Source organism: Neoarius graeffei, chromosome 2 (assembly GCF_027579695.1).
Source record: "Neoarius graeffei isolate fNeoGra1 chromosome 2, fNeoGra1.pri, whole genome shotgun sequence".
NCBI lineage: Eukaryota > Metazoa > Chordata > Actinopteri > Siluriformes > Ariidae > Neoarius > Neoarius graeffei.
The window spans coordinates 62,182,159-62,203,768 of NC_083570.1; the positions used below are offsets into that span (position 1 = coordinate 62,182,159).

Genomic DNA, 21,610 nt, shown 5'->3' on the forward strand with positions numbered 1-21,610 from the left:
ACGTACGTATAATGAATAACTGAAAACCGGTTGTAACTCAAGCTGAGTCAAATCACGCGATTCCAGAGTCTACCGTGGCCAAAGGTGAAAGAAAAGCGCGAAACTCTGATTCTTGAGGAAAAGAAAGGACGTCTTTATCTGGTTTGCTTGGTCAGAGCAAATCTCTCTGTGTCCAGACAGCTTGAAGTCCAAGACGGAAAGAGAGAGAGACGGAAGCGGTGTTCCGTTACTTATGCCTTCCTGGAGGATGTGACGTAGGTGATCCCGCCCAGGCGTGACGTAGGTCAACGCGGAAGTTGGCTGATGGGAAATGTAGTTTCTTAAAGGGACTGTGTTGTGTACCTACACATGCATTTGTGAATTTCTTGCAGTTCTTTTGTAAATTTAACTATTGATCCATCCAGATGTGTAACCTGCCTTACAGGCATTGAACTTCTCTGGAGCTGCTTGCATGTTCCATATCATTTGGCCAAATCTTAAAACTTGATTAAGGCTTGTTTTTATTCAATATAAAAACTTTGAATCCACAGAAATTAAATTAATAAGTGCTTCTGACTGAGTAATTACTGTGCTGGTGATCTGCTGTTGCTCATAGCAATAGCTTTATCTCCCCTTAATGAATTTGGAGTGCTGGGGAAATGATTTTGCCTTTATGTTTTCCTTTTACCAAAATTGCTTGTTTGCTGATCATGTCTGTAGTAGGCTTTGCAAATGCTTAAATAAACAGTGACTTTTTTTTTTTTTTTTAATGGGATTGGGGGGGGAGATCAGGCAAGGCAGTTAGTAAATAACATATGATGTTGATCAGCATTAATTTTGTATTATATAGTGCTGAACAGTGTGCTTCAGTGTACCTGGTTTAATCCTGAGTTTGGGTTACTGTCGGTTCATGTCCTCCTTGAGTTCATATGGGCTTCCTCATTGTTGTCTGGTTTCCTGCCACTTCCCTGAAACATGCCAGTATATGAATTGGCGATGTTAAGTTGCCCCTAGCTGTGTGTGTGTGTGTGAGAGACACCAACTGTGATGAACTGGAATGCCATCTATGGTGTGTTCCTGCATCACTGAGTGTTCCGAGGATGGGCTCCAGATCCATCATGATATTACACTGTGTCCAAGATAAACCATTTACTGAATGTCTTGGATAAACCAACTGCATGTCTTTGGACTGTGGGGGAAACCAGAGCCCCCAGAAGAAATCCACGCAGACTCTGGGAGAACATGCAAACGTCACACAGAAAGGCCCCCGTTGGCCATGAGGTTCGAATCAGGAACCTTATTGCTGAGGCGACAGTGCTAACCACTACACCACTGTGCCACCCAATGAATAATGAATTAATAAACATCGTAAAGAAAAAAAGCACCAAGACTGATCTTTTCTTGTCTCGCCACTTTTGATTGATTGTCTATGCTGCCATTTCATGGTACCCTTGGTATTAGTATGAAGGTACAGACTCTTCTTTTGGTCTGAGACCACTGGGCTTTCTACAGTTTTATTTCCTAGCCCCTAACCCCATCACGCATCCACTTCCAATTCTGCCTACCAGTTTTCTTTCTCTGAAAAACCTTGCAGCACTGACACTTTTCTCCAGTTCTTAGGATGAAAGATGCTGTTGTCTTGTATGCACTCCTCATATTGACTGTCAAACCCGCTTCCAGGGGAACACTGATCTTAGCTTGGTGAGCAAATTCATTATGCTCAGCCGGGAGTGGCGTGGGTAAAAGACAGAACCAAGACTTGAGAGACCCAAAATTCTCCTCTCAAACAGATACCTTAAGAAAGCACCAAACCCAGGAAGCCATGACTTTGACCTTCAATCTACTAATGAGAGACCTTGCCATGCCATTTGAAGTTGTCTCTAAGTGCCTCATTTTCTTTTCTCTGTACTGCTATACAGGATTCCTCCTAGTTCCCCAAAAACATGCTGCCTGATTGGCTACTCAGAGTTGCCCCTTGGTGCAAATGAGTGTATGAATGTGTGTGCATGTTATCCTGAGATAAATGAATGAATGAATGAATGAATGAATATTAATTCAGGAGTTCTTTTAAGAATCCTAAATGTATATGTTACCTGTCTATAATGTTTTGATCTCAATTTCAGTAAATACATGGCGATGCAGTGTTTTACAGTGCCCTCCACGATTACTGGCACCCCTTTTTAAAGATTTAGTAAAAATGTTTTTAAAAAAAAATCCCGAGAAAAATCTGACCTTTTAAATTGAAATAAATTTATTCAGAGAAAAACAAATCCCTCATCAAGAAGTCATCACTTTCAACAAAAACACGTGCCACTATTATTTACCCCTGGAAATGATAGTGAACACAATGTAACCAAAGCATGTTTCCCATTTAAATTGTACATTGAGTTGATTGGCATGTGTAGGAACTTTCAAACTGAAATTTTGGGCAGGTCTCCAAAACCACCATCAGATGCCACCTCCATGCCAGCAGATTATTTGAAAGGTATACCAGGTATACTGGCGGCATGGTGGTGTAGTGGTTAGCGCTTTTGCCTCACAGCAAGAAGGTCCGGGTTCGAGCCCCGTGGCCGGCGAGGGCCTTTCTGTGTGGAGTTTGCATGTTCTCCCCGTGTCTGCGTGGGTTTCCTCCGGGTGCTCCGGTTTCCCCCACAGTCCAAAGACATGCAGGTTAGGTTAACTGGTGACTCTAAATTGACCATAGGTGTGAATGTGAGTGTGAATGGTTGTCTGTGTCTATGTGTCAGCCCTGTGATGACCTGGCGACTTGTCCAGGGTGTACCCCGCCTTTCGCCCGTAGTCAGCTGGGATAGGCTCCAGCTTGCCTGCGACCTTGTAGAACAGGATAAAGCGGCGAGAGATAATGAGATGAGATGAGACCAGGTATACCTTTTCTGTCAGTTAACCACAAACATAAGCACCTGGGGTTTGTGAAACGCGACAACAACTTTGACTGGAACTGTGCTCTCTGGTCTGATGTAACAAAAATGCAGCTTTTTGGCGATAAACACTCAAGGTGGGTTTGTTGTAAAAAGAAGGATGGCTATAATGAAAAGAACCCAATCCCAACTGTACAATATGGTGGAAGTTCTGTGATTTTATTTCTGGGCTATTTTTCCTCCAAAGGCCTGGAAACCTTGTTAGGGTCCTTGTTGGACTCCATGAAATAGGCTAACAGAACATTTTTCAATCAAAATCTGGCTGCCTGTGGCAGGAAACTAAAACTGGTTCATCATTGGATCTTCCAGGAAGACAATGATCTGAAGCATATTATGTCCAAATCAACACACAAATGGTTCACTGAGCACAGAATCAAGCTTCTGCCGTGACCATCTCAGTCTCCTGACCTGAACCCCATTGAAAACCTGTGGGCTGAGCTGAAGAGGAGAAGCACAAGAGAGGGCCGAGGACCCTGGATGATCTGGAGAGATTGTGCAAAGAGGAACGGTCTCAGACGCCCTGCTCTGTATCTCCAACCTTATAAAATGTTATAGGAGACTCAGTGCTGTTTTACTGGCAAATGGAGGGTGTACAAAGTATTAAATGCAGGGGTGCGAGCAATTGTGGCACGTTTTTTTTTTTTTTTTTAAATTTAATAATTATTTCTTGATTTTAGGGATTTGTTTTTTCCTTGGAATAAATTTATTTCATTTAAAGGTTGGATTTTTCTCGTTTTTTTTTTTCTGTATGAGATGAAGCGACTTTACCAAAAGGTGGATTTTTTTTTTTCTAACCCTTTTTTACAAATCTGTACAAGGGGGATATTTTATGGAGAAAAGGGGTTGGTAATATGTAAATACAGTAGGTAGTAGAGAGACTCACCCCCTCTCTCTCTCTGTCTCTCTCTCTCTCTCTGTCTGTCTGTCTGTCTGTCTGTCTGTCTCTCTCTCTCTCTCTCTCTCTCTCTCTCTCTCTGTCTCTCTCTCTAGGATGGCGGTTTGCTAATAAACAACCCAACAGCTCTGGCAATCCATGAATGCCAGTGTCTGTGGCCGGGCACCCCGCTGCAGTGTGTTGTTTCTTTGGGCACAGGACGCTTCGAATCAGCCAGCAAGAACACTGCCACCTACACAAGCCTGAAGACCAAACTAACCCACGTCATCAGCAGTGCAACAGACACAGAGGGTGGGTGTGAATGAGCATGGAGCCAGAAGTCTTGTATTGAGAGTTTTTTTTTTTTTTCCCCCTTGTTATTTCATTTATACTATGGCTGCTTACCAGCATGTGAAATGAAGTCACTATAAAAAAGTATGTAGAAAATTCCCCTTATGTTTAGCTTGATATGATCATTGATAGGAGCATGCCTTGAAAGCGATTTAAACGGCTAGAATAGCTGAAATCTAGCACTGAATAGTGTACATGCTTATTGTTTAGCACATGATTGCGTGCATGCGTATGACATCATGCCTTCCATTGGGGATTAAATGGGGTTTAAGCATGAAGGTTATTTATAAATCTTGGATTAACAGTCCTCTGGCCTGGATTTCTCACTTCATTTGTTTTCCTGCAGCACTAAACACTCAAATATGTTTAAATATGTGTTTAAACCCAATAGTACAATAAACTAGAAGAGCACTCTGAGAGCTCAGACCTCCGCCAAGGTCAATAAGTCGGCTTTATGATATGCAAATCAGCAACTTCATATGCCTGGATAAATTATAATTACTTGCAATGATTCTGCAGCTTATTCATTTCACATTAAGACATATATTTTTGAAACCACTGTCCCTGAGTGCTTCATGGCGACTGCTTTCTGTATTACGTTTGAGAAACTAGCATGAATGTGGATTGTAATATGGAGTCATTTTATTTATGTTGAGCGCAGACTTCTGTTAAGGCCAAATGCCGCTAGCGAAAGTGAAACTAAATTCATGAATCCATCCTGTGACTCGGATCTGCTCCAAAGTTTAATAAGTTTTTCCTTGGCCCATGCTACACTCTTCCACCAAGTTTCATCGAAATCTGGGTGGTAGGTTTTGCGCAATTCTGTTTACAGACAGACAGACAGCGCTTTCGTCTTTCAGCTGCTCTCGTACGTTCGGGGTCGGCACAACAGATCTGTTCCACATATTTGATTTGGCATAGGTTTTACACTGGCTGCCCTTCCTGACGCAACCCTCCCCAATCTATCCGAGCTTGGGACTGGCACCAAGTATGCACTGGCTTGTGCAACCCCAGTGGCTGGGTATTTTACCCAATATGCTTGTCTTTGAACTGTGTGAGGAAACCCACACAGACACGAGGAGAACATGCAAACTTCACACAGAAAGGCCTCAGTCGGCTGGGAGGTTCGAACCCAGAACCTTCTTGCTGTGAGGAAACAGTGCTAACCACTGTACCGTGAAATACAACCTCTTTGGTGGAGGTAATAAGCTTTTCATACAATAATACTTTCCACCAAAATGACAGTCGCTAGTTTGTCTATAAAACATACAGCTATTATGCAGTCATTAATGACAGACGTTGCACGTTTATGCTTTTGTTTTTCAGTCGCAAAGAGATGACTGACTGATTTTATATAAGAAATGACTGATGGTCATTTATTTTACCTTTAAACATGAACCACTTTCTGAGGTTTGCTTAACTGAGCATATGACTTTGCAGTAATGCCCTTTTTAGACAGCGCTGCTGGTTCACAGGTTACATCATCACGCTGTCATGCTTGGCTTGTGTGTAATGAGATCGCTGATCCCAAATGTAAGAAAAAGTGAGAAATATTGAAAAGGGTATTTAACTCGGGGTGACTTTGCAGACTTTTACATTTAAAATAAAAGTATTGCTATTGTAAAAACCTATTTTGTATGCTGTAACATGAGTGTAGTCAACATACTGTGTCAGTGTTCAGTGGTGTGTCTAAGCTCTGTCAGTTAGACAGGAATACTGTTATTATTTAATATGATTTAGAGTGAGATGAACAGCTGTCAGGAGTGAATCCCAACTGAAAAAACTGTCCGAACAGGCTTGAATAAGATGCTGGATAAATCTTGGGTAGGAAATCGAATTTTGAGAGATTGATCATCCTGTTCTTTTATCTCTTTTCATCTCTTTCTCTCACACAGAGGTGCACACCATGTTGGATGCCCTGCTGCCTCCCAACACATATTTCCGCTTTAACCCTTATATGACCGAGGACGTGGCTCTGGATGAGAGCCGCAGCGAAAAACTGAACCAGCTGCTGGTAGAGGGCGTGAGATACCTCGAGCGCAATGAGGAGAAGTTGAAGCTAGCAGCGCACATGCTCACGCAGGAGAAGAGCTATGCTCAGAGGCTGCTCGAATGGTTCCATCTCAAATCACACATGTACGGTGACCTTCCAGTTATTTCAAAATTATAGACAAAATTATGTCACGGAATAAATGGATGGCACTTCCTGTGGTCTATGACTAGAGTGGTATCCTGGGCACAAATGCTGAAATTCCTTCCGAACGAAGTTCTAGTATGAAACATACTGTTGCTATAAGGGTGATGCATAATATTTGCCAAAATTATGACCATGTATCTAAATGCATGCATTATTTATAATCCTAAAAGCACTTCCTGCCAAGATCTGCAGGACATGCTGATATTTAAAAAAAACAAAAAAAAAACTTAGCCAACATTTGTTATTGACTCTATAAAGACAGAATCTGCTAAGAATGGGTAGAACAGCTGCTATATCACTGGTTCATAATCATTTGGGGAAAACTAGCACATTTTTAGGGAATTGTCCAAGAAACAAGCTAGCTTACGTTCATATAGACTTCCATAATGGGGCGGCACGGTGGTGTAGTGGTTAGCGCTGTCGCCTCACAGCAAGAAGGTCCGGGTTCAAGCCCCGGGGCCGGCGGGGGCCTTTCTGTGTGGAGTTTGCATGTTCTCCCCGTGTCCGCGTGGGTTTCCTCCGGGTGCTCCGGTTTCCCCCACAGTCCAAAGACATGCAGGTTAGGTTAACTGGTGACTCTAAATTGACCGTAGGTGTGAATGGTTGTCTGTGTCTATGTGTCAGCCCTGTGATGACCTGGTGACTTGTCCAGGGTGTACCCCGCCTTTCACCCGTAGTCAGCTGGGATAGGCTCCAGCTTGCCTGCGACCCTGTAGAACAGGATAAAGCGGCTAGAGATAATGACATGAGATGAGACTTCCATAACAAATATTTCAGTTCAGGTCGTTGGCAACAAGTAGAAATTTGACACAAATCCCAGTTAGATACATTTGCAAAAGTTTAATGATAATTTCATTATTTTTTTTTTTGATGAGAAAATTGCACAGATCTGGTTTATGTTCTATATAAACGTACATAATATTTTAAACAGGCAGCATTGATCCTCTGATCACAGATCAGTGTTGTATTACCGAATCTGGAGAATTCAGTTTTCACAGACTGAGACTTTTATTTTGGGTGCATTTTACACAACCAGAACAATCTCAGACACTAACGTTTGTTTTCCACATCATATTTCTTCATTAAGAGCTTAATAAATAAATTATAATAATAATTTTTTTTAAACTGACCACTAGATCATTGATCATTAGCCTCCATTTTGTGCCTAAAAAATACACTGTTGTAAACAATACACTTAAATGTGCATTTAGAAGTTTACGTAGATAGACTTTGAAAGTATTCCAGTCTTTCATCTTACTTTGTGTGGAAGAAGTTTTAATTGAATTGAAGCTCTTTTTCTTTTCTTTTTTTAATCGTATAGTTAATTGTTATTTCATCGAAAGACAATTGTGCAATCGGAGGTTAAATATCTTCCATCAGGACTAATGGAGTTGATAAATATTATGTTTTAAAATGTTTGAGGTTCAGTGGAAATTCCCATTACAGTGCTGATAGAGTGAAAACATTGACATCATTAGTGCTATTTATTGATTTTTTTTTTAATTACTTCTGCTGGTTTGTAATATAAAATGCTGGCCTGTGTCATACAGGGCGGGGCGTAATCTGTTCATACTGATCAGCTCTATAAATGACTGGCATGTGTGATGACTGTACTCAAGTCAATGCGAGGATCAAGAAAGTGCACAGTGTTTGAGGTGTAACTGAAATTTGGGAAGCAGTTTAAAAAAAACAACACTAATTTGCGTGGATTTCAAATGTCGGATTCTAGATAATTTATAAGGAAAAGATTCATTTGCACCAAAGCATCTCAGCTTGAGATATGGTTTGGCATTTTTCAGGTTGGAGGCACAAATTAAAGGGTAACCTAATAAAAGGGATATACAATATATAATGAAAAAGAACTATACTTGTGAATTGTTGAACCTTACTGTATGTTTTGTTTCAAGTAATTTCGCGCACTCCTTGAATCCTAGCGAAAACCGCTTTTGTAGTTTAAGCCTCAACATTTCTAAACACTTTTCCAATCCTGTTGTCTGCTCTGGTTCTCTCCATGTGTGCTGCTGTGTGCAGGTTGTGTTGTACATGTTAGTCATAGTCATGACTTAAAAAGAATGAATCCTTGTGCAAGCTATGACCGCAGCTGTTTGGACTGACTGGTTTGACTGGTCAGCATGAGAGCGTAACATTTCTGAGCAGGTTATTCCTTCTGTCCATACTGATCGAGTGATGCTTGTACCTGGCTCATACCATGTAAACAAATTTCACTGATAAAATCAAGACATTTTAAATGAAAGGTAAACAAAAAGGTACATTCTGTTATGCAAATGTTATGTCATGGTGTCTAAAGGGAAGTGATGAATACAATGGAAAAGATGTGGAAAAAAAGTTTGATGTTTTATTGCCTGTATTGTTTATTCTGCAACCTCTTGCTCACAAAGAATAAGTGATGTAATTTAAAAAAAATAATAACATTACAAACTATTTTTGGGCTTTGCATTTTTATTTATTCATGACTGAATGCGTGAATTTTTCCCCATTGAAACAAATGTTCCAAATCTTAGCTAGTGAAAAGTTCAACCACACAGGACTGTGTGTTATGTTTTCTTTCTTTCTTTTTCCCCAATGTAGAATGCTAAGAAATGTTGACAAAAATGGGGGGGGATGTAAATTTTAAAGCGCAGCCAGAGAGAGATAGATGGACAGAAATACAAATGCAGAGCAAAAGACAGATGTCATGAGACAAAAAGATTTTGAGTGAGAGGACAGACAAAGACAGTGACTTCGACAGACAGACAGGTTGTGAGAGAAAGCAGAATAGATATTGGCATTATCTAAACCAGCTTCATGAGGGAGTCACTTGGAATGCATTACAATTAACAGGTGCCGTGTCAAAAGTTAATTGGTGCAAGTTCTTGCCTTCTTAATGAGTTTGAGATCAAATAATAAATAATAAAAATACAGTAAATAGCCCTATTCCACAACTGTAGTAATCCATATGTCAAGAACTACTCAATTAAGTAAAGAGAAACAACGTTCATCGTTACTTGAAGACATGACGTGTCTTTTAATGAATAGCAATAAAGAAAAAACACTGAATTAGAAGGTGTGTCCAAACTTTTAACTGGTTCTATCTATCTATAAGTTATTCCATGAAATCGAGTCGTACATGAGCTGATGGTCGACAAGGCATGGAGTTGAATATAAGCAGTGTATGATGAGATTGAGTCAAATAACTGTTTTATTCTATCCACATTCACTGGATTTTGAGAAACAGAGCATTTTTTTTTTCAAATTCGATAAATAAAAACTTTTAGACAAAATGACAATCATTTCCACTTAGAGTGTAAACAAACTGGAAAAATGACAGTAGCAATTTGTGAAAAATGCGATAATAATTCTTGAAAAATAAAAAAAAAGATACATTCTTACCATGAAATACTTTTATTCCATATTTTGTTGCTTTTTTTGGGGGGGTCGTCGTCTTTTTTTTTTGGCAGGTGGCAAACCAACTTAAAGGGCTGGAGTGTGGAACGGGTGATATTGGGGAGGGTGAATTAAGCTCTTTTCCCTGTTTCTGTTTCTTTTAAATACTTGATAAGTTTTAGGGTTTTGTTTTCAAGCAGAGTTTTTATTTCGTCCTTGGTTGGTTCAGCAACACGCTCCGCCATTTTGTTTTCCTCTATATCCTAGTAGTAGCAGCCAAACAGAGTACACGATTGCTCATATCCAGTGAATGTGGATATAATATAATATATATGAGAGAGAGCAGGGTTCTTTGTATTTTAGGAAATGCACAGTGGTGCTTGAAAGTTTGTGAACCCTTTAGAATTTTCTAGATTTCTGCATAAATATGACCGAAAACATCATCAGATTTTCACACAAGTCCTAAAAGTAGATAAAGAGAACCCAGTTAAACAAATGAGACAAAAATATTATACTTGGTCATTTATTTATTGAGGAAAATGATCCAATATTACATATCTGTGAGTGGCAAAACTATGTGAACCTTTGCTTTCAGTATCTGGTGTGACCCCCTTGTGCAGCAATAACTGCAATTAAACATTTCCGGTAACTGTTGATCAGTCCTGCACACCGGCTTGGAGGAATTTTAGCCCGTTCCTCCGTACAGAACAGCTTCCACTCTGGGATGTTGGTGGGTTTCCTCACATGAACTGCTCACTTCAGGTCCTTCCACAACATTTCCATTGGATTAAGGTCAGGACTTTGACTTGGCCATTCCAAAACATTCAATTTATTCTTCTTTAACCATTCTTTGGTAGAACGACTTGTATGCTTAGAGTCGTTGTCTTGCTGCATGGCCCACCTTCTCTTGAGATTCAGTTCATGGACAGATGTCCTGACATTTTCCTTTAGAATTCGCTGGTATAATTCAGAATTCATTGTTCCATCAATGATGGCAAGCCGTCCTGGCCCAGATGCAGCAAAACAGGCCCAAACCATGATACTACCACCACCATGTTTCACAGATAGGATAAGATTCTTATGCTGGAATGCAGTGTTTTCTTTTCTCCAAACATAACGCTTCTCATTTAAACCAAAAAGTTCTATTTTGGTCTCATCCGTCCACAAAACATTTTTCCAATAGCCTTCTGGCTTGTCCACGTGATCTTTAGCAAACTGCGGACGAGCAGCAATGTTCTTTTTGGAGAGCAGTGGCTTTCTCCTTGCAACCCTGCCATGCACACCATTGTTGTTCAGTGTTCTCCTGATGGTGGACTCATGAACATTAACATTAGCCAATGTGAGAGAGGCCTTCAGTTGCTTAGAAGTTACTCTGGGGTCCTTTGTGACCTCGCTGACTATTACACGCCTTGCTCTTGGAGTGATCTTTGTTGGTCGACCACTCCTGGGGAGGGTAACAATGGTCTTGAATTTCCTCCATTTGTACACAATCTGTCTGACTGTGGATTGGTGGAGTCCAAACTCTTTAGAGATGGTTTTGTAACCTTTTCCAGCCTGATGAGCATCAACAACGCTTTTTCTGAGGTCCTCAGAAATTTCCTTTGTTTGTGCTGTGATACACTTCCACAAACATGTGTTGTGAAGATCAGACTTTGATAGATCCCTGTTCTTTAAATAAAACAGGGTGCCCACTCACACCTGATTTGTCATCCCATTGATTGAAAACACCTGACTCTAATTTCACCTTCAAATTAATTGCTAATCCTAGAGGTTCACATACTTTTGCCACTCACAGATATGTAATATTGGATCATTTTCCTCAATAAATAAATGACCAAGTAGAATATTTCTGTCTCATATTTTTAACTGTGTTCTCTTTATCTACTTTTAGGACTTGTGTGAAAATCTGATGATGTTTTAGGTCATATTTATGCAGAAATATAGAAAATTCTAAAGGGTTCGCAAACTTTCAAGCACCACTGTATTATATATTGTTAATAGGCCTTTGGTCAGCTTCAAGTTTCCCATGTTCCTCCGACTGATTATGTCATGAGTGCAAACACAGTTGTCTGTGCTGTAATCCTACAAGCTACTTTATTTGACTTACAACTATTGTCCTCCCTCACTGCAATTTGGCTTCAGTATCCTGTGAGACAATGAGTGGTGCTTTCTTTAATTAAACAGTGTGACAGCAGTTTTATTTATGTTGAGTTTCCTCACGTCTTCAGCTGGCCTGTTATTGTATCTAAAGTTTGTGAAAATCAGTCCTCACTTGGCGCACATTCATTGAATTGTAGATTGTCTGATGAAGAAAAATCACAAGTGTCTAAGGTATCATTACACTGGTGCTTGAAAGTTTGTGAACCCTTTAGAATTTTCTATATTTCTGCATAAATGTGACCTAAAACAACATGAGATTTTCACACAAGTCCTAAAAGTAGATAAAGAGAACCCAGTTAAACAAATGAGACAAAAAATATTATACTTGGTCATTTATTTATTGAGGAAAATGATCCAATATTACATATCTGTGTGTGGCAAAAGTATGTGAACCTTTAGGATTAGAAATTAATTTGAAGGTGAAATTAGAGTCAGGTGTTTTCAATCAATGGGATGACAATCAGGTGTGAGTGGGCACCCTGTTTTATTTAAAGAACAGGGATCTATCAAAGTCTGATCTTCACAACACGTTTGTGGAAGTGTATCATGGCACGAACAAAGGAGATTTCTGAGGACCTCAGAAAAAGCGTTGTTGATGCTCATCAGGCTGGAAAAGGTTACAAAACCATCTCTAAAGAGTTTGGACTCCACCAATCCACAGTCAGACAGATTGTGTACAAATGGAGGAAATTCAAGACCATTGTTACCCTCCCCAGGAGTGGTCAACCAACAAAGATCACTCCAAGAGCAAGGCGGGTATAAATCGGTGAGGTCACAAAGGACCTGAGGGTAACTTCTAAGCCACCGAAGGCCTCTCTCACATTGGCTAATGTTAATGTTCATGAGTCCACCATCAGGAGAACACTGAACAACAATGGTGTGCATGGCAGGGTTGCAAGGAGAAAGCCACTGCTCTCCAAAAAGAACATTGCTGCTCGTCTGCAGTTTGCTAAAGATCACGTGGACAAGCCAGAAGGCTATTGGAAAAATGTTTTGTGGACGGATGAGACCAAAATAGAACTTTTTGGTTTAAATGAGAAGTGTTATGTTTGGAGAAAGGAAAGCCCTGCATTCCAGCATAAGAACCTTATCCCATCTGTGAAACATGGTGGTGGTAGTATCATGGTTTGGGCCTGTTTTGCTGCATCTGGGCCAGGCCGGCTTGCCATCATTGGTGGAACAATGAATTCTGAATTATACCAGCGAATTCTAAAAGAAAATGTCAGGACATCTGTCCATGAACTGAATCTCAAGAGAAGGTGAGTCATGCAGCAAGACAACAACCCTAAGCACACAAGTCGTTCTACCAAAGAATGGTTAAAGAAGAATAAAGTTAATGTTTTGGAATGGCCAAGTCAAAGTCCTGACCTTAATCCAATCCAAATGTTGTAGAAGGACCTGAAGCGAGCAGTTCATGTGAGGAAACCCACCAACATCCCAGAGTGGAAGCTGTTCTGTACGGAGGAATGGGCTAAAATTCCTCCAAGCCAGTGTGCAGGACTGATCAACAGTTACCGGAAACGTTTAGTTGCAGTCATTGCTGCACAAGGGGGTCACACCAGATACTGAAAGCAAAGGTTCACATAGTTTTGCCACTCATTCTCATCTCATTATCTCTCGCCGCTTTATCCTGTTCTACAGGGTCGCAGGCAAGCTGGAGTCTATCCCAGCTGCCTACGGGCGAAAGGCGGGGTACACCCTGGACAAGTCGCCAGGTCATCACAGGGCTGACACAGACACAGACAACCATTCACACCTACGCTCAATTTAGAGTCACCAGTTAACCTAACCTGCATGTCTTTGTGGGAAACCGGAGCACCCGGAGGAAACCCATGCGGACAACATGCAAACTCTGCACAGAAAGGCCCTCGCCAGCCACGGGGCTCGAACCCAGACCTTCTTGCTGTGAGGCGACAGCTCTAACCACTACACCACCGTGCCGCCTGTTTTGTCACTCACAGATATGTAATATTGGATCATTTTCCTCAATAAATAAATGACCAAGTATAATATTTTTGTCTCATTTGTTTAACTGTCTTCTCTCTTTATCTACTTTTAGCACTTGTGGGAAAATCTGATGTTTTAGGTCATATTTATGCAGAAATCTAGAAAATTCTAAAGGGTTCACAAACTTTCAAGCACCACTGTATATTCCTGCTTACCCTTTAGAGAAAATAACACCAAGCAACAACACACAATTTTATTTATAACACTTTTAATATATGACCTCGGGGAACTATGTGTCTATCACGTATCATGCACACACAACAAAAGCTGAAACTCTAGCAGGTACTTACTATAATTACTCCATCTGAAATCTGAGAGCTGCTAAAACTAATGGATTTTCCTAAATTAAATGGGAATTTAATCGCATTCATGCTAAACCATTTTGCATGGAACTGCAGTCTAAATTTACTAGAGAGAGAATGTAGTTGCAGGTGGCATCGGCACAGCTTCAATTTCTTCCTGAGCTCAGGTTACTGTGTTTCACGTGTTCTCCCCGTGTCCGCATTGGTTTACTTCCACCTCCCAAAAACATGCCGATAAATGGATTGGCTAAGATAAATTGAACACATATTTAAATGTGTGTAAGGCAGACAGGGTTGTGTTCATGGGATCCATCATAACACTAACAAGGATAAAGTGGGTACTAAATACAAATGACTCCACGCTGAACGATGTGTGGTTCTTGGGATGTTTCAGGGTTCTAACTTAAAATGGATTGGGAAACTTTTCTAAGAGTATCTTCCGAATGTTTGCAACTACAGTTTCAAGTATTGCATCATGGTGCCTACTACTGTGCTATTCTCCAGAGGAGGAGAAGAAGCCTTTATTTGTCAAATGTACATTACAGCACAGAGAAATTCTTGTTAGGGAACTGGGGTCAGAGCACAGGGTCAGCCATGATATGGCATCCCTGGAGCAGAGAGGCTTACGGGCCTTGCTCAAGGACCCAACAGTGGTAGTGCTGGGGCTTGAACCCCCACCTGCTGATCAGTAACCCAGAGCCTTAATTTTTTTTTTTTTTAACTCTACGGACCCAGTACCAGGTCCAGTAGAACGCTACAATAATTGACTTCCGGTAAAAAAAAAAAGTTTAAGAAAATGCTTTTTTGGCAAGTTCTCTACTCACTAAAACTTTTGTAGTAGCTATGTACTTTGTGGTATTTCTATGTTTTTTTTTTTTTCCTATGTTCATCGTCAAGGACTTGCTGAATGAAAAAAGTGGCATCTTTGTGCCTGGGACCATTGCTCTCAAGGTGTTATTCATGTCTAATCTAGAATAAACTTTACGTGAGGATAAAAAAAAGTATATTTCTCCTTTATCTCAATTTACTCAGGCATAATAACGATCACAATGTTACTGACACTGGAAATATATTTTCTGAGGTCTTACATATCCATAGAGACCATGATTATATATAGGCCTGATAATTGTAGAACTATTTTTTTAATTAATTTTGGGTATGTCTGTCTTGGCGAGCCACACCTCCCAGCACCCTAGGGTTTAAGAGGTTCCACTGAGCCACCACTGCCCATCAGAAATTACACACTTGAGATTCCTACATGTGAAGAATTTGCAAAGGTCGGCACACCCTGAGTGCAGGGGCTGAGACTTGTTTCGGGAAAACCACCTTCTTGATCATGGTATTGCTCTTGCCAGGTAAATATGCAGCACTTTTTGCTGACTGTAATCTTACAATATTTCTGCAGATTAACATTCTAGTGCTGATTTCCTTTTAGTTTAGTGAATGGAAAATATCCATTTATTAAGGCTCAAGCCAAAATTGGAGCTCAAACTAAAAATTCTAGACAGAGAATTACAAGAGTCTCGTGGTCTCCAGTAAGGGATGTACAAGGGTTTGAGTGTATTAAGTAAGGAATAAAACATGACGGAACATGCTATTAAAGGAAAATAATCAACATTTTTTGTTGGTTCACATCACACCAACCAAAAGCTGATTATTTCTTCATAACAGGAAAGCCCAAAGTGTTTAATTCCTCTTCCATCATAGCAATGTGCCTACACTTACCATATACAGTGCCTTGCAAAAGTATTCATCCCCCTTGGTGTTTGTCCTGTTTTGTCGCATTACAAGTTGGAATTAAAATGGATTTTTTGGGGGTTAGCACCATTTGATTTACACAACATGCCTACCACTTTAAAAGGTGCACAGTTTTTTTCTAAATTGTGACAAACAATAATTAAGATGAAAAAATTGAAATCTGGAGTGTGCACAAGTATTCAACCCCCCCAAAGTCAATACTTCATAGAGTCACCTTTTGCTACAATTACAACTGCAAGTCTCTTGGGGTATGTCTCTATTAGCTTAGCACATCTAGCCACTGGGATTTTTGCCCATTCCTCGAGGCAGAACTGCTCCAACTCTTTCAAATTCGATTTGTTGTGTTGGTGTTACAGCAATCTTCAAGTTATCCCACAGATTCTCAATTGGATTGAGGTCTGGGCTTTGACTAGGCCATTCCAAGACATTTAAATGTTTCCCTTTAAACCACTCCAATGTAGATTTAGCAGTATGTTTAGGGTCATTGTCCTGCTAGACTGTGAACCTTCATCCCAGTCTCAAACCTCTGGCTGACTCAAACAGGTTTTCCTCCAGAATTGCCCTGTATTTCGTGCCATCCATCTTTCCTTCAGTCCTGACCAGCTTTCCTGTCCCTGCAGATGAAAAACATCCCCACAGCATGATGCTGACACCCCCATGCTTCATTGTAGGAATGATGCTCTCAGGGTGTTGGGTTTGCGCCACACATGGCATTTCCCATGATGGCCAAAAAGTTCCATTTTTGTCTCATTTGACCAGAGAATTTTCTTCCATGTGTTTGGGGAGTCTGTCACATACTGTTGGGCAAACTCCAAACAAGTTTTTTTAAGCAATGACTTTTCTGGCCACTCTTCCATAAAGTCCCACTCTGTGGAGTGTACGGCTTAAAGTGGTCCTCTGGACAGATACTCCCATCTCCGCTGCGGCTCTTTGCAGCTCCTTCGGTGTTATCGTTGGTGTCTTTGTTGCATCTCTGATTAATGCCCTCCTTGCCCGGTCTGTGAGTTTTGGTGGGCGGCCTTCTCTTGTCAGGTTTGTAGTGGTGCCATGTTCTTTCCATTTTACAATAATGGATTTAATGGTGCTCTGTGGGATATTCAAAGTTTGGGATATTTTTTATGACCCAACCCTGATCTATACTTCTCCATAACTTTGTCTCTGACCTGTTTGGAGGCTCCTTGGTTTTCATGTTGCTTGCTTAGGAGTGTTGCAGAGTCAGGGTCCTTCCAGAACAGATTGATTAATACAGACATCATGGGACAGATCGTGTGACACTTAATCAACTAATTATGTGACTTATGAAGTGAATTGTTTGGACCAGCTCTTATTTAGGGGTTTCATCCGAAAGGGGGTGAATACTTGTGCACATCCCAGATTTCTGTTTTTTTCATCTTAATTATTGTTTGTGTCACAATTAAAAAAAGTGCACCTTTTAAAGTGGTAGGCATGTTGTGTAAATCAAATGGTGCTAACCCCCCAAAAATCCATTTTAATTCCAGCTTGTAATGCGACAAAACAGGACAAATACCAAGGGGGATGAATACTTTTGCAAGGCACTGTATATTTATGAAAGAATGACAAGTAATAATTTTAATCCATTCTATAGTTATTGCATTTAATATTGCAGAATGTCTGCAAAACAAGTCAGTGTTTACATTATAGGAGCTATAAACAATTGCTCAAGTTCTCTCCCTTGAAAAAAAAAATGCAGCTTGCTATGTCACAGAGAAACTGGAAAGCACAGCATATTCCACTGTGAAGACTCTCCCATGGCGGAAAATGGCTTTGCATATAACTGTTAATATAACTAGTTGCTCTCGAAATTGTAGCATATTAAATCACATGCGATAATATAAACCTATGATCAGTGGACACTAATGTCAAAGCTATGCTGTTATCAAAAATAACCAAAAACTCCTGACCAGATCTGAATCAAGAATTCAACAGCACTCTGGTCCTCATCAGGTGATGCATTCCACTGCTCGAATTTGTAAGAGATACTGTATATAAAGGCGAGGTTAGTTGTAATAGGAGGAGAAGAAGAAAGCTCTTTCGATTTGATTAGATTCGAAGCTTCAGGAGAAACAGACAGAGGCTCGTTCAGCATGCATAACGTGTGAGCTTTACAGGAAGTAGGAGATTGAGCTAAAGATGACTCAGATGATGATGATAAAGAGGACTGGACAGTTCTCAAAGATAGTCTTTCATTTTTGTGACTTAAACATTGACCTTATTTGTCTCGAAGTTGAGATGGTGTTAAAAATATTTGTCTTCTTCTTTTTGTTAATTCGGATACCTATATGCAAGTGCACTTAACATTCTCACATCCCTCTTAACATTCTCACATCCCTCTTAACATTCTCACATCTCTGAAGACCTGTCCTGGAACAACAACACCGCATCACTGGCCAGAAAAGCCCAACAGCGTCTGTACTTCCTCTGCAAACTGAGGAGAGCAAGAGCCCCGGCCCCCATCATGCACACATTCTACAGAGGCACCATTGAGAACGTCCTGACCAGCTGCATCACCGTGTGGTACGGCGCCTGCACCGTGTCCTGCTGCAAGACTCTGCAGCGCATCGTGAGAGCAGCTGAGAAGATCGTTGGTGTCTCTCTCCCTTCTCTAATGGATATCTATAACTCCCGCCTCACCCGCAAAGCCATCAGGATTGCAGGTGACCCCACCCACCCGTCTCACAGCCTCTTCAGTCTGCTGCCGTCGGGGAGGAGACTGCGGAGTCTCTGGGCCAAAACCAGCAGGCTCAAGAACAGTTTCTTTCACCAGGCGGTCAGGAGGCTCAACTCCCTCCCTGTTCTGCCCCTCCTCCCCCCTCTGCCCCCTGCCACAGATTCTGCTCGCACACCCCCCTGCCCCCCCTTCAGCATCTGACATGTCATCCTCACAGTTTCCCCCCCCCCCCCCCAACACACACACACATACATACATACATACATACATACATACATACATCTCATCGTTCATTAACACAGTGAACTCAGGGACTGCACATCTCACTTTACCTCGTTCATTTGCATTATTCCGCACTACCTCACCTTAACAGCTGCTAGTTTGTTTATACTGCTTATTTCAATGTTTACCTGCTATACCTCAAGTGCCCTTGACTGTTTGGTTATTTGCACCAATTTACGTGTGTGTGTGTGTGTTTAGTCTAGTTAATATCTAGAGTGTTTATACTGTTTATATTGTCTGTTTGAGTGTTTAGTCTGTCTTGTTCTTATCTAGTGTTTATACTGTTTATTTATTCTGTTTATATTGTTTGTGTTTAGTCTGTCTAGTTCTTATCTAGAGTGTTTATACTGTTTATATTGTTTGTTTGTTTTTTCAATTATTCTATTTTTATTTATTGCATTGCCTGTTTGCACCGTGGGTCAGAGAGGACTGAAATTTCATCTGTGCTGTATGTCGAGCATGTATAGCATATTTGACAATAAAGTTGACTTGACTTGACTTGATCCCTCTTACCTTCAGAATGCTCAGTGCCATCACCAAATACACTTACATTTACTCCGACCATGTGTTATTATGGCTAAAACCATGCTTTGGTTGGATGCAGATAGCATGAAGGATATATATGTAGGTGATGTAAGAGAAAAGGCAGGGATAATTAAAATACTTCTTTTGTCAGCAGTGGTGCTGGTAAGGACACATCCCATGAGCTCTTGAAGCTGATAATGAGAGGTGCCTGAGGGGTTGGTGGTGAAAATAAGATGCAGAGAGAAAGAGGGGGCTAAGGATTGATATGAACCACTGGAGAGGTGGTGATGTGGGCCATGTGAACACCCAGATCTTTTTAGTTGTTGACTGCTGTGCTACTGTGTGCCAGTTTGGCTTGTCTTTCAAGATGATGATTCGTTCTTTTCATATGCTCCTTCACACTTGATCATTATCGGTCTTCAATCTGAGCTGTACTGATGGTAGTAGGTTTGAGGGAAGAAAGGTTTCATTTTCGTCAAACATGATTGCTCTCACTGGTGTGTAGAGGTGTGAAGCCTGAGATGAGACCTGGAAATCCACAATACAAAAAAAAAAAAGTATTTGTAATTTAAAGCTGTTGGATATAAGATTTGGTGATACACCCTGGACGAGATGTCAGTCCATCACAGTGCATCTCTCACACACACACACACACACACCTCAAGGCAATTTAGCATAACCAGTCCACATACTGGTATTTTTAACATGGGGGAGGGAAAAAGAGAACCCCAGAAGAAACCCATGTGGATGCATATGAAACTCCATACAGGCAGTAACCTGAGCTCTGGGTACTGAGGGAACCTTGGAGTTGGGAAACAGCAATGCTACCTGCAGTCATTATATGTATATGCCTTGGGATACAGCCCAGGTATTCAATCTCAGATATAATTATTTGCTGCCAATGTTGCTGCCATCTCCGTATTACAGAAGTGTTCTGAGAATAATAAATAAATAGCTAGCTAGATCGATAAATGTGACATCCAGTTTCTCAATACCAGGTAAAAGAATAAAAGCTCTTTAACAAGACTTAAAACTTACTCAGATTGCTGTGTGAGCTCAGCCTCTGATTTTGCTGAGATCTGTCCCTGTAGCATTAACCCGATGCCACAGTTTGTGCTGATTCTGCAGGACGAGCTAGCCATCTAACATTAGCCATCCAGCTAAAACACAAGTTCTCACAGCTCTAATCTCAGATCTCTCAGTACTTTCAGCTCATGCACAATCCCAGAATGCTCTGTGCAGCTGTAAAGCTTATAGTAGCATGCTATTGCTAGTTAGCTTTAAAAAAAAAACGGTCACACATGGTCATTTGAGTGTGTGTTTAAGAACATTTTTGCGCATGTCAAACATGCACCATTTGCTAACATTAGCACACAAAAGAAAGCAGAACATTAAAAAAATATATAACAAAACCATACAGATCAGTAAAAATCCACACACCAAGAGTGAGCAAGAATAAGCTTTATTTGTCACATGCACACTCAAACAGTGAAATTCCTCTCTGCATTTAACTCATCTGAAGCAGTGAACACACGCATGCACGCACAAGTGAGCAATGATCACATACGCATACCCAGTTGGGGGTTCAGTGCCTTGCTCAAGGGCACTTCAGTCATGATACAGAGGGAGAGGTAAGTGCTGTTCATTCATTCACTCAACTCCCCTCACATTTTTCCTGCCAGTTCCAGGAATCAAACCATCGACCCTTTGGGCCCAAGGCTCCTTCTCTAACCTTCAGGCCATGGCTGCTCCTGAAATACCAAAGACCCTTCATTGATTCATTTTGCCCAGATATAAGACAGACTGGAGTGTAAAATTGCAGAGAACCCCCCCACACACACCAAGCATCCCATTAAGCATTAAATACCTAACCTAAGCATGTTAGCTAAAACATATAAGAGAAAGAACATGGGTCAGTGGATCAAATACATACACTAACAGAGCACTTTTTGGCATATCACTACAGTGACGTGGCCACTCTGACGGCTTCACCCATCAACATTTCTAGGGAAGAATTACAGTAGTGGTTTCCCGTTGCCTTCTACTGGATTATTATAGACGTTTTCTCCTCTCAACCATTCACACCTATGGACAATTTAGAGTAGCCAGTTAACCTACTGTATGTCTTTGGACTGTGGGAGAAACCGGAGCACCCGGAGGAAA

At 40.8% G+C, this 21,610-nt stretch overlaps 1 protein-coding gene and 1 pseudogene across 2 annotated transcripts in view; one reads left to right on the top strand and one right to left on the bottom strand.

The window, feature by feature from the left end:
* Window positions 1-8,785, top strand: part of pnpla8 (patatin-like phospholipase domain containing 8) — a 51,518-nt gene extending 42,733 nt beyond the window's left edge. For both annotated transcript variants that reach the window (XM_060914616.1, XM_060914617.1), the window contains exons 9-10: window positions 3,909-4,104; window positions 6,039-8,785. In XM_060914616.1, coding sequence (XP_060770599.1) covers window positions 3,909-4,104; window positions 6,039-6,313 — 471 coding nt within the window. In that variant the 3' untranslated portion in view covers window positions 6,314-8,785. The remainder of the gene's footprint in view (window positions 1-3,908; window positions 4,105-6,038) is intronic.
* A 6,619-nt stretch (window positions 8,786-15,404) lies between these two features.
* Window positions 15,405-15,556, bottom strand: LOC132882288 (U1 spliceosomal RNA; annotated as a pseudogene).
* Between the last annotated feature and the right edge of the window lie 6,054 nt (window positions 15,557-21,610).